Source organism: Myotis brandtii, unplaced genomic scaffold, assembly GCF_000412655.1.
Source record: "Myotis brandtii unplaced genomic scaffold, ASM41265v1 scaffold240, whole genome shotgun sequence".
Taxonomy (NCBI): Eukaryota; Metazoa; Chordata; class Mammalia; order Chiroptera; family Vespertilionidae; genus Myotis; species Myotis brandtii.
Window position 1 is genome coordinate 4,790,844 of NW_005359064.1, and position 27,117 is coordinate 4,817,960.

General features: G+C 44.3%; 1 protein-coding gene across 1 annotated transcript in view; it reads left to right on the plus strand.

The window, feature by feature from the left end:
• Positions 1–8,463: 8,463 nt before the first annotated feature.
• The window catches only part of CHCHD6 (coiled-coil-helix-coiled-coil-helix domain containing 6), a 220,330-nt gene continuing 201,676 nt past the window's right edge, over positions 8,464–27,117 (plus strand). Inside the window, exons 1-2 of the mRNA XM_005866942.2 lie at positions 8,464–8,627; positions 24,207–24,327. Coding sequence (XP_005867004.1) covers positions 8,541–8,627; positions 24,207–24,327 — 208 coding nt within the window. The 5' untranslated portion in view covers positions 8,464–8,540. The remainder of the gene's footprint in view (positions 8,628–24,206; positions 24,328–27,117) is intronic.

Sequence of the window (27,117 nt, forward strand, 5' to 3'; positions counted from 1 at the left end):
GCATGCGAACTAGGCCAATGTGCGGGCGTCACCTACACTTGGAAAGTGGGTGGGGCTATGGCCCGTGGGGCTCTGAGTAGAGGTTACCGTTAGACGGTCCCCCGGTTCGATTCCCAAGGAAAGGCACGCACCTGCTTTGTAGGTTGGGCCCAGTCCTGTAGGCTCGATCTCCCATCCGTGTGTGTGTGTGTGTGTGTCTCCCTCTCTTCCACTCTCCTCTCTCTCAAATCAAATTTTTTAAAATCAATAAAAATATTAAAAATGTAAAAAATGGTTGGGTGCTCCGTATACCCTCATTATCCCTGTCATCATCCCAAGGCCGCCCATGGATGTCCTTTGCATCCGCCCACGGGTGCCCTCTGTGGAGGACTTTCCACGCCTTGTAATCTCCACCAGCCTTAAAAATAGTCTTCAACGAGGATGTCTGAATCTTACGGAAATTGTGAATAATGATATTTTTAAAAGTGTATTTCCCAAAAACTAAATAAAAATACTATGCTCCCTATCACAAAATTAGTTTCCTAGATTGCTATCTCTAAGTCCCTACCCAATACATAGAATTCTGGAGTCTTCTCTAAGACACAGACCCCGAAATCATCTGTGCCAGACAGGAATCCTGTATCCATTATTTGGGTGGATGGGTAGGTGGAGGATCTCAGAGTTCATCTTGGTCATGGTGATTTACAGCCCCCTGCTCTGCAATGAATGAATGAAATCCCACTACAGAGAGGGGCTCAACCACAGGACCAGCAGGAATGGCCTGGCCTGGTCCTTCTAAGGGTGTCATCTCCTGATCTGATCCCTCTGAATCCTTGTTAAACCCATTACTGCCTTTTCTGCTTTCTCAGCTAAGGATGGTCCCCCTCCAGCAAGAAACCTATAAAGAGGTCCATATAATGAGGAACTACTTTTGCCTTTGCTTTTTCCTAGAGTTCATTTTTCACTTTTTCCTATTCCTTAAGTGTACATTTAATTCATTTATCTCTTCATTGTTTTTTAAAATAAATATTAATTTAGCAAAAATAAAATATGCTCACTACTTTTCTGCATAAAAATTCAAGCAACACATAAAAGTAGAAAAGATAACACTAACTATAATAATCACCCCCAAATCTAGTAAAAATATTATTTTTAATGTATCATGACCATCATTCAAACAGCTGTCAACCTCAAGCCCAGGTGGGAGCCACTGTCTCTGCATAGCCCTTGGAGTTCTTGAATAATTTGGGCAGCAAGATTCCAAGCCTGAGGTGCAGAATCTCTGTCAACTGGAGCAAGTGGGAGACTAAAGCAGAAAGTGTTGCACTATCTGGGTGGACTGGCTGAGCTCTTTGTGTTCAGACTCCAGCACTCAGTGCAGTGGGCTTTCACATGCAGACTCTCCATCACTGTCTTCCCAGTTCCCTGGGATCCCCTAGAGCTAAGGTGGCGGGGTTCTTCCTCTGCCACAAGGCCCCAGTTGCCTCTCTGCCTCTCCCACAGCAGGGCCCAGGCCTGGCATTGATAAAGGATTTTGGTGTGAATTCAGTGTGTTCCAAGCACGCCCCAGAGCCCAAACCCACTTGCGGAGGAGCAGTGGGGACAGACTGCATTCTGCTGGTTGAGTCAGGCAGCTACAGGCTCCCACGCAGGTGTGTCCTGGTTGCCTGAAGCCCCGCACACCTGGGTGTCTCTTGCCCACTGAGAGGCTGCACCCACAGAGCATCTGCCGACTCAGTGACTCCGACACTCAGGCCTTATTTTCCAATTAAACTACGTATATGGGGAGCCTGACCTGGATCCACTGAGGTAACGCATACAAGCACGAAGGCCAGGCCAGGAAAGCCTGGTGTGGATACACTGATAAAAAGGAAGTGGAGAGGCACCCTTATCTAAGGAATGTCCTGGGCCAACTACTGAGAGCCCCATCCTGGAAAGGAAGGCATATTGATAGTTGTGAAGAGCAGAAAGGGCTAAAGGCATTGTTCTACGGAGGGGAGGATATAAGCTTCGCTGTCAGCTTTGCAGATGCTGACTCACTGAAACCTCACAGGAGGCCTCTGATTCTCTCGGAGCTACTGTGATTATCCCCATTTCACAGAAAAGCTCTGACTTGCTGGAGCCCACGTCTTAGTGAGTGGCCAAGGGGGATGCAGAATGGAAGTAATCACAGGGTGGTGTGCAGGGGGAGACACTGGAGGGAGGCAGGTGAGAGGGGGCTGGGAGGCAAGGAGAAGGATGCCTTCTGGAGGTAGTTTGGGACCGCTTCCACAGCCCGCAAACAGAGGCCACCAGCATTGGATGGCCCCTCTTCCTGGAGGTCTGGGCAAGGAGGCATCGTGACCTCCGAGAGCCAGGTCCAGGACCTGTTGGCCTTTCCCTTTGCAGACAGCTTGGGAACGTGTGCTCCTACCAGCCCAGACTGTTATACTTCCCAGAGCCTTTACACTTACCAGTTTGTAGTGCTACATTTGTGTGATTTTCTGATTAATGTCTGGCACCTTCCCCCGAAAACTGGAAGCTCTGCAAGGGCAGGGAGCACCTAGGTGTTCACCACTGTGTCATCAGTGCGGAGTGCGTGCTAGCGCATGGTTGACACTCACGAGTCGTAGGAATGAAATGAAACAGCAGAAACTCAACCATGGCAAGGGTGCGGGATAAGGGACTTTGGGGTGTGATTTGCACAGTCATCTCTTTGGTCTCAGCTCCTCCTTCTATCTCAGGCCCTGACTCTCTCCTTGAATGCATGTGTGTCCTTCCAGCATGTAGGAGCTGGAGTGATGCTCCCTGGTTGTAGAAAGTGTTCAGAGGAAAAGAGGGAACAAAATTGATGATTTCTTTGAGGCTACATCTTTCCTGCTGCAGCTTTAGCTGTTTTCCAGCTGTGAAATATCTAAGTACAGCCATCCCATTTCACTGGAATGACTGTCTCAGGGACGTGACCAGGAGGTGACAGCGCTGGCAGTGTTCCTGGGATGGGAGGAATCACCCAGGATTCCATCTCAGAGGCTCTGATGTATCTCTTCTCCAAGGAACTGGCCTCATAAAACTGGAACCAGCACATTGGCCTCTCTGATTTGGTTCCTGTTCACTTGCAGGAATCATTTCACCTACAAGAATGTATTTATTCCTCAACCATAGAAGTGTCATCTCTTGGTAAAAGATGTAGAGTAATAGTTATTCAAGATGCGACTGGTTTCTGCAAGTTCCAGTATCTAATTTGGGAGAATAATAATTGTTGATTATTAGAAGCTTCATGCGTTTTATTTCTATATTTATTTATCTTGCAACATTACGTGTGCTTCTTGTCCTTTAACTGTGATGAATGAGTATTTTCTAAGTGTTCTCCTCTCCGCCTTTGCCTTTCTTCCTTTTTTAACAGCTACAAGAATTAGTGTCTAAATAAAATCAACCAACAGGAATGAGTACATACTACTGCTTTATGAATCTGACAGATGATTGTAATGGGCAACAAACCTGTAGACAGAAAACGTTTAAAACACCTCAAAGCACCTCTCTTCTGTCAAGTTGTGATGAAGAATATCTATAGACTCAGGGAAGAAAGCTCAACCAGCCAGGGAATATGTGAATTGCTTAGGTCTGGCAGACAAGATGTTTATAACACTCACGAGACTGAAATTCTAAGTGCGAAGATATCAAGGCTGGGCTTGTAGGAAGATCTTAAGTTTCTCCATTTACAAAGTGTATAAAATTGGGATTATTCTGTATTTATCTGTCACAGAGAAACAAAAGACACAAAGCCTGTTTCTTATAAAAAGCAGTAAGGGGAAATTTGGGAGTTCAACAAGGGGGATTCCAGGAACCATCCTGTAGTAGTGTGGCTGGGGCTGGAAGTTTCATCCATCCCACAGAAACCTTTGGATCAACAAAACCCATCCGCTCTCGGTCCCCCAATGGCCCATCAAGGGCAGACATGAACACTCAACAGCAGCCACAGGAACCACCTGTGGAAAACTTCCTTACCTCCCTGCCACATTCATGCTTATTCTTCACCCACACCCTGTTTTCCCTTTTTGGCTACTTCTGCATATTGGATCAGTCAACTGATCTTATTGTCTTGGGTCAACCCTTGGCACTTTGGAGGGATTTTCATACTTCCTGGCTTCCTCCTCCACTACTGCCCCCAAATAGGAAGATACCTCAATCTACCTTTGCCTCCCAAGGATCCAACAACTAATTCCCTAATGGGGGCTACCAAATCAACTATAAGGGAATTACTATTTTGGAGCAATGGGGAGTGGTGCTGGGAAGGGGAAGAGAAAGGAGAATCAAGGAAGAGCTATGTAGGCAGTTCCATTTTTAATTTTTTTAGGAAATTCCACACTGTTTTCCATAGTGGCTGCACCAGTCTGCATTCCCACCAGCAATGTACATGTGTTCCCTTTTTTCCACATCCTCACCAGCACTTGTTGATTTATTGATGGGTTTTGTTGACCCAAAGGCTTTGTGTCTTTTGTTTCTCTGTAGCCATTCTGGCAGGTGTGACATGATACCCCATTGTCATTTTAATTTGCATCTCTCTGATGATTAGTGATTTTGTACATTTTTTTTTTCATATGTCTCTTGGCTATCTGTATGTCCTCTTTGGAGAAGTGTCTGTTCAGGTCCTCTGTCCATTTTTTAATTGTTTGTCTACCTTTTGTTGAGTTGTATGAGTTCTTTATATATTTTGGAAGTTAACCCCTTATCAGATGTATCGTTAGCAAAAATGTTCTCCCATCCAGTGGGTTCCCTTTTCATTTGATGCTGGTTTCTTTTGCTTTAAGGCCTCTTCTCTCTTCCCTCTTCCTTATTCCTCTCTCCCTCAAACTATCTCTCTCCCCCGCTCTCTGTGATCAGATATGCATCTATTTTTCATCTTTTCTGGATGTCTCTTTTCTGAATATGTTTATCTGTGAGTCTCCTTTCTTTTTGAATCCGTTCTTTTTCTTTAGTTTTAGATTTTTGTTTCTTCCGCTCACCCACTCCCCATTTTCTCCTGTCTCCTCTTGGAGCTCCCAGCAGGAGAATTTCAAATCAGCTATTTTTCAGCTGGTTTTCCAAGTCAAATACTCTTTAGGTTAGCCACAAGTCCTGTTTGCAACTCAGTTTTCTTGTCTGTGAAATCGGAACACAGAACTTGTCCAGTGCTGGGAGCAAGTGGACGAAACTTCCTTAGACTGCAGCCATCTTGCATCTTCCAAAATGGCAATTTTTAAATCTCACATTGATTTGCTGGCATTCTTTTGTAAAGAACTTTCTCCCTTTTTTTCTATTCTCTCTTTTTCTCTCCCTTTCTACATGGTCCATTGAATTAAAAAATGTAATTGTTATAAACTCACATTGTCAAAGTGTTATTAATGTTCAAAGTGTCCCAAGTTTGGCCAGTGGGAGCCTAAGAGGCCAATTTTTTAACGAAGTACCTTGTTACACCAAAGGAAATTGGGGTTCTGTTGTATGAAAGGAGCAAATGGTTACTAGCCAGCAACTAGTGGGCCTGCCACACTTATCTCCCCAAAGCCTCAGTTTCCTGGACTTTAGAATGGGGTGATAACTCTCTCAGGATGATTTCCAAGACTAAATGAATTGGTCATGAATTGACTGCATGAAAAACAATGTGTGCCTGACACAGAGAAGGTGCTAAAAAATTAATAATTTCCCTTCCCATCCTTTCTATGCCACTACCTTTATTTAATCCTCAATCTTACTTTGTTTGCACGTATGTCACATTATCTTCGCCTGTTTGCAACTCGGTTTTCTTATCTGTGAAATAGGAACACAGAATTTGTTGTGTTTTCATGAGACTTAGCTATGCTGTTGTCATTGCAACCCCCATGCTAAGTCTTGTGGAATTCCAATTTTGTCCCAGGATTTTGCAGATGGTGGTGGTGGTGGGGCACACAGTCTCATGGCCACCTATGGCTCTGATTCTTGTTTTCCTGAATTAGCTGTGTGTTAATAATTTTATCATCTGGCCCAGAAGTGAAGTCTATCTTTTCCTTCAAGTTTTACAACCCCTCATTTGTTATCAGTAGAAGTGGAGTTCTTAGAGTGTTGTGAGGAAAATAATTGCCTGAGGTCCCTATGGGAGGATGGGGTTTTGTGGAAAGCTTTATTGTAAAATTAAGGGTGTTCTCCTCCAAGGTCTCATCTTGTCTTCAGTAGGGCCAGAATAAGGCCACTGCCCAGATTTTTTGTCCATATTAAAGTATAGTACAGTCCAGCGTCTGGCAAATTTAGCTTCTGTTCCCACTTGCACTCCATTGTGTGTGCGGTCTGCATGGCCATGGATCATGCTGCTGCTAAGGCCACATGGCTATGGAGAGAGAATAAGTGAGCACACAGGCAAATTCGGTCACCGAGCAAGAGAGATCAAGCGTGAGTAAGCAAGAACAAGAGTGAGGGAACTCTTTGTCTGGAAATTTTTAACCAGGAGCTTCTCCAAACTAATCAATTAACTCTTTAAGATTTCATGTGCTTGCAGTGGCTCCACACTCCTAGCCAATGACCTTTTCCCTGACTAGATTGACAGACAAGAACCTTCCCTACATCACCCTGACTTTACTGCACATGTGCCCATCTCCCCCTTTATTCAATCTTTTCCCCCAGTGATCTGCAGGGAATGGACCAGTGGTTCCCTGGGAGTGTGAAGCTGTAGCTTCCTGGTAAAGCTGCCAAGATGACCATGCTAGTAATGTCTGGCATCTCCTTTGCTCTCATTCCTTTATTAATATTAACTAGCTAATTAAGATGATAATACCTTCACAGTCATAGATGATGCTTGGGGATTCAGAAGGCCTTGAAAAATATGGGGAACATGTAGAGGGTGCCAAAAGTGCCCCACCCATGATTTTTATTGGCTGGTGAAGCCATACCCTAACTGGTATGGATGTTGGCAACTCTCTGGGGAAATTGTCCTGGGCTTCGAATGACTGACATGTGGGAGATAAGGCTGGTCCCCTTGCCTCACAATGAAACTATTTAAGGCCATAATTTGTGCTCCTGAACACTCTGTGGGATCAAGCTAAAGCCAGTCTCTAGCTTTGACTCCATCTTTACTTAGCTTATTCTGTTCCCTCACTTTTTTTTCTCCTGAGGCACTCCCCCAATAAACTACTTGGTCCAGAATCCCCTACCCAGTCTCTGCTTATAGAAAAGAAATGGAGGGCAGAAGGGATGGAGGGAGATGTGCAAATCAAATTATTTTGAATAAAACTAGCATATGTCCTTGTCCATAAAAATCCTCCCCAGCTGCACATCTGGAATGTTCACTGTCTCCTTCACCCAAGCTATTCTCATGTCAGAGTGTCTCACTGGTCTCTCTCATTTATTCTCTCCTCCTCACTCCTTTCTTTCCTGGTTGCCAAACGGAGCTCCAAATTACCCTTGCTATTTCATGTAGCAATTCAGTCTTCCCTAGTTCTAGATTCCAAACTTAACTCCAGGCCCACTTTGGCAAATCAAAGCTATTCAGCAATTCAGATGAACAAGAGGGGGCTTCATTCATGGTTGCTGTGGCTGTGAATAGCAATCAATTCTGTTCCTTCGTTACACATATGGCCTGTGTGAGAAGCAAACACACTGTGCTCAATGCATGGTATGTAGGCTCCTTGGATAATGTCTCCTAAATGCTTATGACCATTCACTGCCCTCCTAAGAATACAACTCTGACCTTGGACCATAAGGCCCTCCTGGTCTACCTCCTTATCTCTGGCTCTCCTCTGCTTGCTTCTCACTTTCCATTCATGCAGCTAGACCTTCTTACTTTCTTGAATGTGGCAAGGTCTTTCCTGACTCGAGGCCTTTGCACTAGTTGGCCCGCAGCAAAGCTCTTTCCACATCTTCTCCTGGCTAACTCCCTACTAGACCTCAGGTCTCAATTCAAATGTTTCTTCCTCAGAGAGGTTGCTCTGGCCTCTTAAATTAAAGGAGGAGGACTCCTTTGAATTTTTTTCATGGCATTTATTACAGTGGTTAGCAAGTTTATTTACATGCTTGTCTGTCTTTTCATTTGTTTCTTCTACTAGTATTATATGTAAAAAGCAGGGAGGCAGGACCCGTCTGTTAGTCACTGTATTCCCCGCGCCTGGGTCAATGCTTGCCTGGGGTTCAGTATCAGTTTGCTGAATGAACCAAGCCGAGAACCGTAACAAATTCCTTCTCAAGTTTAGTTCAGGCCCCTCGGTGGTTTCCTGGTCTCAGAACATCACTCTCAGCTCTTCTTCAAGGGCGACCTTTCCAAAGCGAGCATTGTCCACTTACCGTGCCATTGGAGGCTCTCCTCGCGTAGGCACCCGTGGCTTCCCTTTCAACGCGTTTTCCACGCCCCACGCCTCCCCGTACACCCGGGTTACAGGACAGGACAGGCCCACAGGACTACAATTCCCACAATACAGCGCGGGCCCACGCCACATGATTGGCCGAGCTTCCAGCAGCGTCCAATAAAACGTAATTTTGTTGACTTGCGCCAAAGCAGCCCGAGTCCCGGAAGCGACAGTTCAGCGTCTGACTGGTTGCTCTGGAGCCGGGTCGCGTGCCCTCCTGCCTGCCCGCCTCCTGCTATGGGGGGCACCGAGAGCAGCGAGGGCCGCAGGGTGTCCTTCGGCATGGACGAGGAGGAGCGGGTCCGGGTGCTACAGGGCATCCGGGTGAGCGGGTCGCCGGTGGGCGAGAGGAGCGAGCGCGGCCGGGGCAGGGCGGGTGAGGAGGGCGTCCGAGGGTGCGGAGGCCGGGCCGTACTATGGGGAGGTGCGCAACGAGAGCGAGCGCGCGCGCCCCGCTTGTGGAGCACTGCCTACTCCGGTGGTGAGCATCTTTTTCTCCGCCCAGTAAACGGGGAAGGTGAGGCTAGGAAAATGCTCAGGGTCCCCGCGCAGGGAGTGGCTACCTTCAGGCTTCTCCACTGCGGGAGGAAATTGGAGAGCCAGAGAGATGGTGAGGCCACATTCCAGCCCAGGTGACTTAACTGTCACGGACCTGAATCTTCCACCGCACACCAAGTGTAGGCGTCCTGTGTGTACAGGAGATGCTGCTGCCAACCCTGGACAACTGCAACAGCCCCTCAACATTGCAGCCAAAGGGGCACTTTAGAAGATGTAATTCAAATCATATACCCTTCCCTTGCTTAAAATTCCAAGCAAGGGTCCCCACCCCCCCTTCCCATTTTTAAAAATCCTCATTGGAGGACATGTTTATTGATTTTTAAAGAGAGAGAGGTGTGTGTGCAGGGGAGACCTCGGTGTGAAGTGTGAGAAAGAAACATGATCGGTTGCCTCTTTCCTATGCGGGAGCCCGCAACCTTCTGATGTACTGGACCACCAGGCCAGGCCTTAAACAAGGTTTTTAATGAATGCCTAGCACATTTAAGATGAAAAGGAATGACCTTATTTTACAAAGCTGTGCTGCTGATTTCAATGACCTGTCTGACCTCCCACCCCCACATCTAGTCACTAGCCTTAGGACCTCCTTGTCCCAGCAAGATGTCAGCTTGCTCCAAGCACAGGACCTCTGCATTTGCTGTTTGTCTTTTTTTTTTTTTTAAACATAATTTATTAATTTGTTTTCAGGTAATAAGCATATACATATGTTTCTAAAATTATATAATGTCCTCTAATTCTGTTGTAATAATGATTGTATATTAGCAAACACCTAAATGTCTTACCAATTGAATTTATAGGCAACAATATAGGATCATAAAAACATTCATTTCTAATTTCTTCATTTGAAACAACAATGTAAAGCACTAATTTATTAATGTATCTTGCTGAGAGAACAGGTTTTAAGATTCTAAATCTAGATTTTGATGATTTTTAAATGAATCCTTGGTTTTCCCTATTTCCCCGCAAATCAGTTACAATTTTGAGTATAGTCATATAGCAACCATAATTCAGTTGACTGCTGAGGGTCTTTTTCAAATTGTGTCCTTTCCAACATTTTTCTGAAGTCGGTTTCTGGTTGGTTCTGTCAATACCAAGGATTCTTGTATGATGATTGCAGGGCAGTGTTTGCCTAATAGTTCAACTTCCACTTGTCCTACCTTACTGAGCTCCATAGGGATGTTTGCAAAAGCCAGACTCTTCTGGATGCTGTGACTGTAGCTTCCAGACATGGTGTTGTCAACCACCTTGCCATTGTACCAGATGCTTTCATTTCCCTCCAGATCTACATCGTCTGTTGCCAAGGTGAGGCAGTCCAGTCTCTGTTTCAGCCCCTTGGATTTAATGTGTGTCACTGCGTGCTTTCCTATGAAGTCTGCTGGCTACATCATGGTTCTGGTTAATGCTTCTTTTATAGGTCCTATCCCAACCCCACTCCCTCCCCCCCACCCAGCTTTTCTTATGTCCAGCTCTTATCACCCTTGTTATAGTTAAAATATCTGAGTATCCTTCCCTCACCACTTAATCTAAGTCCCTTCCCACCCACACTGTCACACATCTAGTTTTTTTCATAGTGCTTATCACCATTTGAAACTTCTATTAATAATTTACTTGTTTATTGTGTTTCCCAGTACAGGATAAGCTTTTTGAGGCTAAGGCTTTTGTCTGATTAATAAAAGTAGCTCATATTTGAATGCTTATTGGGGGCATGGGATACATAGGTGTCCTCTCATTTAATTTTCAACTGCCCTGTGAGAGATGTGGAATTCTAATTTTATAGTCTAAAGATGATTGAGGCACTGAGAGACGAAGTAACTTATCCAGGATCACCTAGGTGACAAGCGGTAGAACTGGATTGAAGTAGGCAACTCGGGTCTGTTCATTGAATGCTGTATACTTCCTCCTACACCTGTGTCTGGCAAAAAGTGGTGCTTTGTAAATGTTGAGTGATTGAATGGATGAACTCAGTGAAACAGAGACCGGGTTTAAATGGAATGTACAGAGCTGGGTGCAGGCGAGTTAGTTAGGGAGGGAGGTGGTTTAGAAAAAGACATCAGGAGGCCTCGCTGCTGGGCAAGATGCTCATTTGCAGAGTGACCTTGGGTGAACAACTTCTCTTTTGAGTCTTAATCACCACATTAAAAAAAAAGGGGGGGGGGCTGGAGGGTGTGAAATCCTAGGTGCTGCCTATGATGAAATGAAGATGTGTGTTGAAGTGTTTAGAGGAAGTACAGAGGTACAGAGTGTTTTTATAGGAGAGTGGGGGCCTCTACTCTGCCTGGCATAGTACTTAGCGAACACATTTGGTGCCTGCTGGTGTTATCCAACCTTAACCTGGCTCCTGCCAAAGGCAAAAGGAGGTTGGTGTTGGAAGATGGAGAGGCAGGAGCCAGAAATGAAATTTAGAAAGATACCCTTGGCCTTGGCTCTGTTGGATGCTCTCCCACCTTTGGCACCTGGCATCCTGGTTTGGGGAATGTTGGAAAGTTAGGTCAGTGGGAGTTTTCTAAGGTTTGGGGGACTCCCTTAAGAAATGATTTCCTTTAAGTTGACAGAGGAACATCAACTTTTTGGGCGTCATATCAGACAGGTACATTTTATTTCTAGTTTTCTTGACATATCTGCATGGTATAAATTCTCTTTAAAGATGGAGAATCAGGCTTAGAGAGGTTAAGGAATTTGTCCAAGGCGTTACCTGAGTAACTTCTGGAACTTTTATCCAGATCTTTTGGGTGCAGAAAGCAGCCTTTTCTCACTACTCCAGCTCCTTCCCCACCACTGATATGCAAGACAATAAGAAAATTCTGAGATGAAGCCTCCGCCTGTCCTGCTAGGTGCTGGGGCCTCACTTAGTTCCACCAGAGGCTGTTAAAATGAGAGGAAGCTCTGGGGATAGGTTGCCTGATGGGCAAACTCATTAGAGAGAATAAATGACTAGTCCTGAGTCACATTGTGGGGTGCATGCCATGACAGCCCCCTCCCCTCCTTCCCTCCTCTTCCTTATGTTCCTGGAGATCGGAGAAAAGGAGGTGACAGCAATGAAGTGTTTTTGTGTAGTGACTTTGTTCGCAAAGTTACTTGAGGGTTGGGGAGTTCACTTTGTCTTTAGGCAGGCGAGTAAAAATCAGTAGACAAGATTGTTGGATAAAAAACAAGAAGTTAATTTAATAGAGGGTAGATGCCAAAGAAGAATATCTGCCCCAGCTCCTTCAGAGAAAGTTAAATATTCATAAAGACCACTTATATTTAATCCCCTGGGCCTGGGCCTGGAAAGTGCTCTAGTTCCCTTCAAATGAAATGCTAGGGCCTTAACTAGTTTGCACACTTATTTGCATAAATTTACATAGTTCAAGCCCTATTTTTTTGGAAGGTAAAAGAAATTTAATTAATACAAAATGCTGCAATTATATGCAACTTGTTTTCAGAGCAAGCATGTGTGAAATACATAAGATTTCATTTCAACAAGTATTATTTAACCTCATCCTCCAATAAGAAAAGAAGGCACACATGTGGCAATAATGTCCTATATGTGTCCTTTTCTCTGCCCAGTGTGAGCAGCCATCTTTGGTGATTCAACTGAAATTGGTTGCTCCTCAATTTCCAGACTCCTCACTGTCTTCGGCCTTTTCCCTTCCAACCACTAGGTGGCTCTTCCCTAGTCGCTTCCCCAGCCTGCGGCTTCAGGTGTGTTCCCAGGCTCATTTACACCCTTCATCATCTTGACCATCATTTATTGCTCCTGTGAGGTCAGTCTGGGCTGCTGCTGAGGGGAAGATCAAGGAGGATGCAGTAAGGTACACGAGAAACAGTTCCCAAACATGCCAACACCAGAGAAGCCACATGCTGAGCATTGTACTCATGGCTATCATTTATCCATCACCTCAGTAAAATGCTTACTGTGAATGTGTGATTGTCAGACATAGGGCCTGGGTTTGCAGAGACAAAGGGACAAAGCATAAGGTCCCTGCCTTCATGGAGACCTCAGCCCAGTAGGGAGGACAGACCAAAAGAAAGAAAGAAAAAAGGCAAAGGAATAAAAGAACTGCAAGTGCTATGAAGGAAACATAAAGAGTAATGGGGCCACCTGCTAATAGGGATAGTGAGCTTATGCTGCTCTGAGGAGGTGACTTTGAAGATGTGCCTGAGCCAGCCAGGCAATGTGCACATATTTACTCTTTGCTGAGTGTTTTAAGAGCACTATCTCAGATATTCCCTTGCTGACCTTGTGAGATATCATCTCCATCTCAGAGGCGAGGAAACAGGTTCAAGAGGGGAAGTATCCCAAGGTCACAGTGAGTTAGTGGTAGAGTTGGAAGCTCAGACGTTCCAACTCCATAACTTGTGTGCATGGCAGCCACATGGGCTGGGATGTGGGAGAACAGCTGACCAGGTGATGAGGCCAGACAGATAACGGGACCTGAATGCCAGGGAAGGCTGTTTACATGTTACCCTGGAGGCAACACTGCAGTTCTCTAATCAGGAGTGGAGCTTTGCAAAGATTGTATCTGATGATGGTGATTTTTCTTTTTCTTTTTTTTTTTTTAAAAACAGCTTCATTGAGATGTATTTTATGTATAAAATTCACCCATTTCAATGATTTTTTTTTTTTAGCAAACTTACAAAGTTGAGCAACTGTAATCACAGTCAGAATTTAGAATATTTGCAAGACCTAAAAAGATCCCTTGTGCCTATTTCCCCATTCCCACTTCCAGCCTGAGGTCACCATTACTCCTGCTTCCATGCATTTATGTTTTCTGGACATTTTATGTAAATGCACTCATACATCTTTTACCGCTGGCTTTCACTGAGCACAATATTTTTGGTGTTGCTTCATTGATGTTGAAGCATGTATCAGTAGTTCCTTTTGGTTGCTGGCCATGTCCCCTTACATGTTGCATGGGCGCTTGTAACTCACTACTTCCAGTGGAACTCACCCACGTCCCCTCTTCTGCCACCTAGAAATCACCCTGTTTGCTAGGTTGTGAGTGGCTCCATCCAGAAAGCTGGATCCTGCATTCCTCTTTTTCTACAATTAATGACAAATCTTGAGTTCTCCTTTCCAACTGTTTATCTCCTCCTTATCCTTTGCTTAATCCTCCTCTCTTTACCCTTCTCTTTACCTCAGTTTAGATCCATTCCATCCTCCTCTTAGCCATTTGATAAATTGTTCTTTCTCCCCATAGGCTTGCCTCCCATAAATCTATACCTCCTGGTGCTAGCAGGGTAATTTTTTTAAAGGTAAATTTTACTTTTTAAGATGTTTCAGCCAAATGGTAAAATTCATACAGTTCGAAACGAGGCACATAGGGAAAAGAACATCTCTCTCTTCCACCTTGTCAGGCCTGCTCTGAGGCAGTCCTGTTATCAGCTTCTTTTTAAAAAAAAATATTTTTATTGATTTCAGAGAGGAAGGGAGAGGAAGAGAGGGATAGAAACATCAATGATGAGAGGGAATCATTGATTGGCTGCCTTCTGCACACCCTCTACTGGGGACCGAGCCCACAATCCAGGCATGTGCCCTTGACTGGAATTGAACGGGGGACCCTTGAGTCCGCAGACTGACGCTCTATCCACTGAGCCATATTGGCTAGGGCAACCAGCTTCTTGTCTCAGTGATGCTTCAGAGTTACTAGTATAACCCTTCCTTCCCATCCTTACAAGCTCCCCATTGCCTCTAGGTCAAAGGCAGATTCCTCCCTTCACAAAGCCCTCCTCGTGTTGGCGCCACTTTCTACCTCTTACTACACATCCTGGCAGGGAAGACTCTTGCTCTTGCTATACTCTTAACTATTTCATGCTTCTGTGTCTGTGTTCTGTTCGCAGCCTGCAGTACTTTCTCTCCCTTTGACTGGCTAAATTCCTCTTCATCCATAGGATCAATTCAAGTGTTCCCTTCTGAAGGATGCCTTTCGTGATGTCACTGCCCCACCTCTCAGTGGTCACCATCCTCGGTCCTGCAGATCCTGTGTTCACCTCCCAGTGCTTATTACTCTGGGCAGAGATGATCTCTTTTCTTGTTTACTCCTTTACTACCACGGACAGACCTGACTCCTGCCAGCTTGTTTTTCTGGAAACTGCCCTGGGTGCTCAGCCTGACAGGAGGAGCCCTAGGCCCTGCTAGGAGAGAGTAGTGAGCTGCAGTTTATCTCCTGGTGCCCAGTGGGTCCTTAGAAAGTGGTGCCCTGAGAGGCTATGGGTATGGCCGTGCAGACCTAGCTAACTGCTGGCTCACCACAGACCTTGGGCAAGCTGCCTCTCTGCACCACACCTTCTCCATTCCTTGCATGAGGAGGACGCCTCTCCTGCCCACGGGGGAGCTGATGCATTAGTTAATGCAAAGAATAATGCTTAGGAAGCTGCCTCCACATTGTTACTTCTCAGATGTGTCTAGATGAGTAACATTTTAAGACTAACAAGTGCTAATTTTCATATTGACATTTTCCTAATTTAAGTAGGCTTTCTGTTTTATAAGTACATACATATTCCCCTTCCACTCCTTACCCTGGGACTCAATAAAGCACCATAAACTGGGAAATGTGACCTTCAGAAATATACCTATATATCTCTATCTCTATCTCTATCTCTATAATCTATATTTTACTATTATTTTTTAAATTTTGAATTGGCCCTTCTATGCACATGGTTACTCGTCACCTCAGAGTGGCTCTTTTACTGCCTGCCTTCACTGGTACAAGTATCACTGTTAGGTGCTCCAGCTTTGAATGGGAGTCTTGGTCCCATCACTTAGGACTTCCTGTAATCTTGGGTGAATTGTTTCACCTCCCCGACTCCAACTTCTTCATCTGTAAAATAGGAATGCACCTAGCCTTGGGCCTGGCATGTGGGGCATGCTCAACGAATATTAGGTAATGGCTGTTTTTATCATTATCTTTAAACTAGAGGCCCGATGCATGAAATTTGTGCAAGGGTAGGGCTTCGCAGCCCCGGCTGCCTCACGGCCCTGCCCCCCTGCCCGCACCTGCCTTAGCCTGGCGCTGCCCACGTCTGCTACCACACCCCCCATTCCCCAGTTCTGTGGAGCCCCCCAATCGATTGCCCCGCAGAGGGTGGCCTGGGCCGCCTCTCTCTGGGCGATCGTGGAGCCCCCCCGATTGATCGCTCTGCTGGCCAGTGGCCTGGGCCTCCCTCTGTGGGGTGATTATGGGATGATGGCCGGCCGCCCAACCAATCGCATTGCACCTGCTTTGGCTGGCCTGGTGCCAGTACGTGTCATAGCGTGGTCGTCCAGAAGGTCGTCCGGACAGTTGTCCGGACGGTCGTTCTGCTGTTCGGTCGTTGGTCGATTTGCGTATTATGCTTTTATTATTATAGATAGGAAGCCCTGTCATCACTCTAGAGTTGAGTGCTTCTGCTGCAGCTATGAGCTTTGTTGCCCCCTTCAGGAGTTTGGGGACATCACCTCCTCTCTGGTCTGCCCCTCGGCACTTTGTTGCCAAGGATTCCCTATTTCTCTACATGCAGCCTCTTGCAGCTTCCTGTGTAATCTATTTGCCTGTGAAACAGAGCTGCTTGGATGGACTTAGATCCCCCCGCACACACACAAGAACTGTTCTTGGCTCATTGTAGACACCCCATCTCCAGTTAGCCAGGTATGGGTTTTTCTGTCGTCTTTCCCTCATTTAGTCCTTTAAGACTTTTTCTTCTTTCAAGATGCATCTTATTTTTAAATACACCTACTTATAATTTCTCATGAATCCTTTCAGGCTTTTCCAAGCCTCCATACAAAAGCATACTCTTTCCCTTTTTATGGTATACATGAGATCATACTGTAAAATGCTTCTTTCACTTGTCCTGTGCACCGGTCAGCTGCCAGGTCTTCAATCATTTTACTTCCTTGGTGTCTCTTGCATCCATTTCCTCCCTGTACTTCTGTGATTGCATTTCTGTCCTCTTAGTCCTGATGTGCACTGTTGGTGCCAGACTATTCTGTGCAAGGTGAAGCTCGAGTTCCTCTTCAGAAACCATTGGCGGCTCCCAGTTGACTGCAGAATAAATTGCAGCCTCCTTACCTTGTCATTCAAGGCCCTCACCACGGGGAGCCCACCAGCCTCCCATCTGGTTTTCTTCATGGACCTGTGCTATGTCAGGCGGAACGCTGGACTTCTCTGAGTGTCGTTCCCCTTTACTCTCACCCCTTCTCTGCAGTCATGTTTTTAGCCCAAGTCAGGCCATCTCCCTTCCAGCTGGAACTTAGGGTTCCTTTATTAGAACTCTCAGGCACCTTAGTTGAGCTTCATATACCTGACAACTTAGCAGCTTGTGTCATCTGTATGAGTTTATTTTGCCCACCCTATTGGACCATAAGCTCTTTGAATGTAAAGCTCTTGGCTGTTACATCTTTACATGCTCCATTGCACTAATGTGTTATGAGCATATGCCTTTAGTAAATATTTATTCAGTTCATATCTTTAACAAATACTGAGCATCTCCAGTGTGCTGTGCAAAACAGAATCCTGCTCCCATGGAGCTTATATTCTGGTGGGAGTAATGGCAAGCAAGTGGTCAATTGTGAGTTACGACTTCTCAGCAATCCTGACTCCTTCTTTCTTTCTTTATTTTTTAAAATATATTTTATTGATTTTTTACAGAGAGGAAGGGAGAGGGATAGAGAGTAAGAAACATCGATGAGAGAGAAACATCGATCAGCTGCCTCCTGCACACTCCCCACTGGGGATGTTTCTGCAACCAAGGTACATGCCCTTGACCGGAATTGAACCTGGGACCCTTGAGTCCGCAGGCCGATGCTCTATCCACTGAGCCAAACCGGTTAGGGCCCTTCTTTGCTTTAGATTTGCAGTAGCTGTCCCTTCCAGGGGCCCTTCCTGCCTGTGAGTGTTACTTTGCAAGTGCAATTCCCCTTGCTCTTGTCGTTGGGGGTCACATCCTTTTACCTCACAGCAGACTGGCTATGGAGTTAAGCAGCCTGGCTTGCACTCTATGAGCTTCATGGCCTAGGCAAATGCTTTACCCTTTCTGTGCCTTGCTTTCCTCTACTGGGAGGTGGGTGTTGCTTGTAGTTATTATGACTCTGACCTTCTCCATTATAATGGGTCAGCAGGACACTGCTCACTTCTGTCATGGTTCTTCCATTCAGTGCTAGATAAGACCCACTTGTGATTTTTCTGGCAGCACCTTTCTCCTCTAGCCTTTTAGTCGTGGGGTAGCCACATGACTTACTGATAGACCTCTGTGGTTTAATAAAGAAACCTCTAGTCCCCTCTTTGGGAACTTGCCTCTAAAGTAAGTGAGGAAAATGTTTGGTTGCAGTCATGCAATGGTAATCGTTAGGATGTGGGGTCTGGGTTCCCAAGCGCATTTGTTAGGACAGATGTGGTGAGGTCTTGCATGTGTGTGGCTTAGATTGAGGCCTGACTTTGGCTGTTGATGGCCTGCCAACTTGTGGCTATGGAAGCCCTGGGCTAGGGCTGTGGGCTGGAGTGGGGAGGAGAGAGAGTCCCTTCTTGGGCTCTATGTTGTCGGTGGAGACCTGTGGAGCTGCCAGCCAACCGCGCCATAGTGGTGGCACAGAAAGGCCCCTCTTCTTGAAATCCTGTGTTATTCCACACTGAGGGCAGGAGGTCGGAGCTGGAGGGTGCTTTAAAACAATCTTCCTAATTTAATTTTGAACAGATAATGCATGAGAACGCTGAGAACAGTGTTCAGTTTATAGTATACTAGAGGCTTAGTTCACGAATTCATGCATGGGTTGGGTCCAGCTGGCCTGCCCCGATGGGTGCCCATTGGGCTGGGCTGGTGGGGGGGGAGGGGCCATTGGTGGTTAGCTAGCTGGCCCGGCCCCCAGATCAGGCTGGTTGGCTGCCTTAGTGCATGTCATAGCCACCGGTCATTCTGGTTGTTCTGGTCGTTCCTCTGTTCCTGTCGCTGGGCTTTTATATGCATATAGATGGTGAACGTTACCTATTGTTGTTACCATAGTCCCTTTATCCACAGTTTTGTTTTCATCAGTTTGAGTTACCCGTGGTCAATCAACTGTGGTTAGAAAATATTAAATGGAAAATTCCAAAAATAAAAAATTCATAAGTTTTAAATTGTGCCCTGTTCTGAGTAGTATGCTGAAATTTCACACTGTCCCACCCAGGATGTGAAAGATCCCTTTGTCCAGTATATCCATGCTGTATGTACAGTACAATAAGCTAATTTGAGAGAGAGACCACATTCACATTACTTTTATGACAGTATATTATTATAATTGTTATATTTCATTTTTAGTTTTTGTTATTAATTTCTTGCTGTGCATAATTTATAAATTAAATTTTATTGTAGGTATGTATGTATAGGAAAAACCAGTATACACAGGGTTTGGTACTATCATGGTTTCAGGCACCCACTGGTGCCTGGGAGGTCTTAGAACATATCCCCTGAGGATACAGGGGACTACTGTATTATTAATTCTGGTATTTTTACATCCAGTATGTGCCTGGTATGGATTATAATTAGTATTTGTATAGTGCTTTGCAGTTCCCCATTATAGCCAATATTGGTTTTTACTTGGTGCCAACTGCTTTATGTAGATTGCTTCATTTAATCCTCACAACAACTCAACAGTCTATGCCATTAATTATTTCCATCTCACAGATGAAGAAACTGACTTAGAGATAAGAAGTCCCTTGTCCAAGGTCATGCAGCTACCAAATAGCTTAGTTGGGATTCAAACCCAGGCCCCTCTGAGCCCAAAACACTTAATTCCTGAGATGTATCACAGGGATTCCCATTTCATAAGTGAGAGTGGTGATGCCCAGAGAAGCTAAAGAATCGGGTGAAGGCCACACAGCTGGAGTATAGGTGGCACTCCTCTTTCCTTGCACTGCTCTGGATTTGGCCTTCCATCTCCTGACCACATAGGACCGTATCTGGCCAGCTATGATGGCACAGTGACCAGTGGGCCTTTAGCACCGAGTTCCAGACCCGTCTGGCTCTGGACGCCTCCATTCTGGTTCTGTTGGTACAGGGAGCACTGTCCAGATGGTGTTTATTCTCACATGACTACTGTGTGTGTATGTATATTTGTTGATTAAAAATATTACTTGCTCTATTTTGTAGCAACATTTAAAAATATTACAAATCTCCTACTGCCAATAAGCGTGCCAATGTTTTCCTTAACCCCTCACTCACCTAGTAATAAGGTTCGGATGATACCACTTGGGCTGGGACTAGGAGATCAGAGCCTGTGACTCACCTGTGTAGAACCCCACTGTAGCTGTTCTGGCCCTTGGATCAAATGTGATCTTGTGCCAGGGCGTATGGTCTTGCCTTTGCCCGACTCTTTGGCCTGATCATCTGGTCCTACTCTCCTTCTTACACACTGGCCTTCTGTCAGGCCGTTGGACATGCCAGCTTCAGTTCTTCTTTGAGACTTTGCACTTACCCTCTCCTCTGCTTGGAACTAGATCATTTTCTCCTGGCTCTGCAGATGTAAATGTGGAGGCAGAAGTCTTGGCATTAGTGTCATCTCCTCTAAGAGGTCTCTCCCAATGCCTGTGGCGTCCCATAACTACAATATTGTGTTTTATTTTTTTCTAGCACTTATCACTAACATGTCACTGATTTTTAAGACACATTTTAACATCTCTGAAATAGAGATGTCATAAAACAGGTGGAATGGTAACTTCATTGGTGTTTTTTGTCTTCAGGTTATGTAAAAATAATGGTATGATTTATAGCTGTTTTAGGTCATCTTAGGTTGGATGAAATAAGATTTATAAGATTGTTTACTTATTGATTGTCTCACCTCCCATTAGAATGTAAGCTACATGAAAGCAGGGGTCATGTCTTTCATTGCTGTTTCTTTCACCTTCTGTTTCTAGAACATTGCTGTCACACAGTGGGTACTTAATAAACAAATACTTGCTGAGGGAAAATGGGTTGGAGTTACCTTGTCCTTGGCCAGGCTGCTTCCTCTGGTCCCCAGGCCTCCTTTCAAAGTGTGCCAGCACCTGTTCTTCCCGGTCACATGACCCTTTATAGTGTGACCTTTACCAAGGTGACTGCCTGTTTCATGCACATCACACATCATTGATTACCCACACCCACATGATTTCAGTGCTCTCCCTCCGGATACATGTCTCAGAGGACTGGTGCATCTCAGAGAGTCCACTGGGAAATTTGGGGTTTAGGGGTTGGGGGAGGAGGTGCATGTTTAACAACTGACTTTTCTTCCAAGAAAGTGCCCTCATTTGTAGCATTTGCTAATTTCTGTGGCTTTTAGGCTAAGTGTCTGATACGATATGTATATGTTTGATCCTTAATTTATGCTATGCTGTAGAACAATTGTTTTGAATTAAAAAAAATTTATCAGGTCTCAAAAAAATGTCTGTGGCCAATTTCAAGCTGGTTATGAAGTCAACCAGCTTGCAAAATTTCTGAAAATTTAAAAATTAGCCTTCGCAAGCCAATTCCAGCACACAGTTGGGACATCAAATCTTCTTTCCATGCAAATTCACTTTGAGTACCAGCTCCATGTCCCTACCTGCCTGGAAAAATATCCCATCTCAGCCTTGCTGTCACTTCACACCCAATCAGGAGTCCCACCCTGACCCCCTGGGTAGCTGATTTGAGCAAGAAATGGGTACTTGACTGTGTGTAGAGTTTACTCTTGACTTTCCAAAACATTGACTCATTACAGGCTTTAGTTGCTATGCTGTAAAAATGAGCGAGGGAGCCAGTGGGTTGTAAGGTCTCTTTCCCTTTTATAATCTGGGATTTAATATCTACAATCAAGCTAATTTACTATTTTCCAAAAATAGTCTCTCTTTTCTGTCATTCTCACTCAGTCTTCCAATAACTTAAGATCAAAACTCCTTTTTCTTTACCTCTACACTCTCCTTTGTTCCTCATTACCGAGGTAACACTAGACAAAGCCTGTTATTGCACGTTACTGCTGCTGCTGCAGGCCCTTGTCACTTCATGACTGAGGGCATGCCCCATACGCCAGTATACTCCCTATGACACTCTGATTCACCTTCCAAAAACACCGCATATATTCTTTCCTGGTTCAGAAACTTTCAGCAGGGCCCACAATTGTTTGAGTCCTCTGTGTAACTTTGAAGTTCCTTTTAGTACCAGCTCCATCCACCTTTTTAACCACACCTGACTGTCGGTGTCTCTCTCCCACATGCCCAGCCCATCACTGCGAGATTACCTCTTCTTCCCCTCCGCACACTGTAGCTTCTCTTCTGTCCAAATTCTGCTCCTGCCCTCAGGAACACACACAGGTGTACATTCCTTAGGATATCTTTCTTCTATTGAGTGATATCCTGTCTGGACTGCTCACTTTTGTTTTGGGTTCTCTTTTTTTTTTTAAAATATATTTTATTGATTTTTTTACAGAGAGGAAGGGAGAGAGACAGAGAGTTAGAAACATCGATGAGAGAGAAACATAGATCAGCTGCCTCCTGCACACCCTCCACTGAGGATGTGCCCGCAACCAAGGTACACGCCCTTGACCGGAATCGAACCTGGGACCCTTCAGTCCGCAGGCCGACGCTCTATCCACCGAGCCAAACCGGTTAGGGCGGGTTCTCTTTTTATAACTATTGAGAGGTGATTTACATACTGTACAATTCACACATTTGAAGTGTACAATTCTGTGGTTTAGGTCCAGATATGTGCAACCATCATCATAATCATTCCCACCCCCAGAATAACCTTCTTACCCTTTAGTTATCAGTCCCCAGTCTTCTCAAAGTCCAAAGTAACCACTAATTTACCAGCACCATTTGTTGAAGAGACTATTCATTTTCCATTAAATTGTCATGGCACCTCTGTCAATCAATTAACCATATGTAGGTTTGTTTATAGATTCTCAATTTTCTTCCACTGCTGTATGGGCTTGGTCTTCTCTTGTCCTGTATTATTAATTAGCTATTGATTTGCATCAATCTTAAATATTAGAGGGACTCAATTATCATCATCATTATTATTAATTTTTTTAGTTGCTAAAAAAGGTTCATGCTAAAAAATTAAAACTCAGAAGTGTCCAAAGTGAAAATCCTACCCCAGCTGCTCCTGCCCCCACTTGCAGGACTTTGTGTTTTTTATGTGGCCTTTTAGACTTTCATATCTGAACAGATACTAGTACATGTATTTGTATGTATGCATACAAATATGTGAAAATTCAAATGCATTTTCACATTTGTGAATATGCATATGCATATATTGTCATATTTATAATTGTATGTCTACCTTTTTTATAATTGTATATCTCTTTTTATAAAATTGAGATATACAAAGTGTTCTATGACTTCACAAAATCACCAGTATATCTCATACATCCTTTTGTGACAGTTACATGTCTTACTTCATTCTTTCATAATGGTTCCATAATATTTCCTAGAAGGTATACACCATTATTTCTTTAATCAGTTCTCTATTGTTGCATATTTATATTGTTTTCTTTCCTTTTTTTCTATTTCAATGCTGCTGTGTACATGTGGGAGCATTTTTCTCGGCTGGATACCTGGAAGTGGAGTTACTGATCCTGACTTTTTGTCTTAAAGTCATTTTTATATTTTCCCCTCAACTGTGCTTTATGATGCTTTGCACATATTAGGCACTTAGTAAATATTTACTGAAGTGAACACTTAGGGTTTTCATTCTTGATTTATCCTTAGCTACTATTTCATTTCGGTAAGCTGTTTTATGACACCCTCATGCCTATTTCACTTCCTCTAAAATGAATGAATGTTTTGGTTATTCAGTCTTTATTACAGGGAACTAAGGTGAAATGAGTATGTGTGGCACTGGGGGCGGGGGTGGTACACAGAGGTGAATAATTGAAGGTATTTACAACCATTAGGATGAGGCAGGTAGGATGTGTGCTATGTACCTAAGAGGCACATATGAGCTCTAATGGGAGTGTTAAGGAAGGAGAGAAATGCTACTTCACTTAAGTGCTATCAGGGAAGATCTCACAGAGGAGGGGACACTGAGCTGCCCTTAAAGGAAAGGTAAGATTTGGGCAGGTGGAGGTGTACCGGGGGTGGAGGGGCTCCTGGTGCATCTTGGCAGAGGAGCAGTGTCATGAATTGAGAGGCGGTGAGAAAAGTGAGAACTCAGGTTCCATTGAGTGCAGGGTGCGGGCAAGGAACAGCAAGAGATGAAGCTAGAGAGCCCACAGGGACCAGACAGGGTGTTGACCCTCATCTAGTAGGTGCTGGGCCATTGCAAGAGGTTTTGGAATGGAATTATATTATTGGAGTTGGTCTTAAGGAAGTGGTGTCAATGGTCAGTCTGGGATATGGATAAAGAGTAGTCTTCATTCCAGAGGTTCCTATGATATAACTTTTTCCCATTCCTCAATCCTTCCCTTAGCTTTCTGAAAATGTGGTCAACCGCATGAAGGACTCCAGCCAGCCTTCCCAAGTGGGCCAGCTGACTTTGCCTCCTGCTCCTCCATGTTCCACATTGGACACATCTAAAGGCCCGGAGAAAGGTACGGCAGGTTGTAGTGATTCTGTGGGAAGCTGGAGTAGAGTGTGGAAGGAATGGAAAACCATGCTCCTGTCAGAACATATGTGACAGCTCCTGTGGCCCCAGGTGTTTCTGGGTGATGTCAGCAACTCCTTTCTGATACCTGCTTTGGAGGAGAGTGTGGCTTTTGTGCATGACGGATGCTGTCTGGTATAATGAGAGCAACACAGGTCAGTCCGAGCTTCTGTGACGGGGGCCAAACTGTTTCAGTTTCTCTGTATGTAAAAAGTAAGGCTGAAGGGTTTGGCTTGACAACCCCTGTAAGAAGTTGCTTTTAAGGATTCATAAGTGAAGCATAATCATTAGTGTTGGTATGGTCCAAAGAATGATAGATTTACGTGAATTGGGACCATTTGGGGGAATTGAGTCGATGACTTTGGCGTCATCTTCAGCAACTCTAACCCTAACCTAGCCCACAGGTCCTGGTGCTCCCAGGAGGGCCTTCCACTCTGCACCTCCGAGGAGTACTTTCTGTACCCATGCAGGGCTCAAAGCTGATTTGTGTTCTACTCTTTTGTGCCCATCACAAATGAGGAAACTTGTGCTTTTCTCTAAATAACTATTTTCAGCAAACACAAAGGAACAAAAAGTTTAAGGAAACAAGTGTAAAGGACAAAAATATAAAGATATTAGAAACCAAAAAAGTTATGGGGCAATTGCTGTTCTATTCAATAAATACGTGCTTATGAGAAATTGGGTCTTAGCTATCACTTATAACTTGAAGTGTATTTTTTAACTGATTGGAGGAGCCAAGGCACTGTAGAGCATAAACTCTGTCTTACAGTGGATAACTGTTCATTGCATTGTATGTGGCCTTGCATTAGAGTTGTCTTTTCTGCTAATCCTTCCTATAAGGTCATTAGTTCATAGAAGGCAGGAACGATATCCTGTCCACTCAGCATTTACTGAAAGCTAAACAGGGATCAGGACGTGTGCTTCATACTGGGACACAGTGGCAGGTAGACAGGGACACCACTCCTATGGCACCCAAAGCTCTAGTTAAGGAGCCATATATACAAATAACCCTGTAGATCACATGTATCATGTGATGTTGCAACACTAGATGCATGGCTAAAGTCTAAGGTAGCACAGAGCAGCGAGTGACTCATAATTTTAGGGCGGGGCTCCAAGGGGAGCTGATTTTTAAACTGGATTTTGAAAGAGCAGTGGTAGGTAGGCAGTTTAGGCATGGTGAGCAGCAGAGGCCCAGAGGTGGCACAGCCTGGCCTGTTTGGGGACCTAGCGATGGTTTGCTATCTCTGGAGTACAAAGTGGAAGGAAAGGGGAGGTGTCCTGGAGACCTCCGCACATTGGCCAGAGAGCTCCGGCTTCATCCTTATGGCCATGGTGCCGGCCAGGCTGTCAACACCTCTGCCCCTGTATTGTCTGTCTCAGGGCTTCCTAAACTTTAGAGAAAATCAGTACCTCCTTTTGGACCCATCCCAAGATCTTTTTGAATATTCTATTAGTGAAGGGGCTGAGTGAGGTTCTCAAAACCCGCATAAGATGCCCCCGTCCTTTATTAAAAGGGCTAGCTCCCATTATCTCTCTAGCTGACTGATTCGTTGAAGTGGGTCTAACTTAACCCAGGGCATTTTAATAAGCTGCATTAACTGGTGAGAGGGAGAAGTGATGAAAAAAGCAAAAATTGCTAAAATATATTATGCACACATCAATTTCAGCTTTGGATGATAAAAGAAGCACTTATTTCAGTTTTGGTAAGTTTCAGTAGTTTAAGAAGCAAGAATTGTGGCTCATTTGTCATTTAATTTTAGTTATAACAAAGTGTTTTACTGTTTAAATGATGAGTGTGAGTTTTGAGTTTCTGAATGCTGAAGAATAGTCAGCATAAATGAACTGTCTTGAAGTTGCTAATTTTAAAATATTTTTACTTTAAAAAGTCAGTGTTTGCTTTTATTTTAGTGATAGAATAAGTTATAAAAAGAAGTTAAAATTAAATCCTTATGTTACCTCATACCTGAAAATAAATGTCAGAGGCAATACAAGGTTTAAATATAAGAATTGAAGCCATAAAAATACAATGATACATAGAAGTACAATAAGTAGACTTTCGAGAAAGAAGAACAAAGTAGGTGGAATCTCAATACCAGATATCAAGCTGTATTACAAAGCCACTGTTCTTAAAACAGCATGGTACTGGCATAAGAACAGACATATAGATCAATGGAATAGAATAGAGACCCCAGAAATCGACCCGAACCACTATGCCCAATTAATATTTGTCAAAGGAGGCAAGAGCATACACTGGAGTCAACACAGTCTCTTCAATAAATGGTATTTGAAACATTGGACAGATACATGCAAAAAGATTAAACTAGACCACCAACTCACACCATACACAAAAATAAACTCAAAATGGATAAAAGACTTAAACGTAAGACAGGAAACCATAAAAATACTAGAGGAATCCACAGGCAGCGAAATCGCAAACATATGCCGAAGGAATTTCTTCTCTGATACTGCTCCTAGGGCAATGGAAACTAAAGAGAAAATAAACAAATGGGACTACATCAAAATAAAAAGCTTCTGCACAGCAAAGGAAACCATCAACAAAACAACAAGAGGGCCCACTGCATGGGAGAACATATTTGCCAATGATATCACCGATAAGGGTTTAATCTCCAACATTTACAGGGAACTCATGCAACTTAACAATAGGAAGATAAACAATCCAATAAAAAAATGGGCAACGGACCTAGATAGACACTTTTCGAAAGAGGACATACAGAAG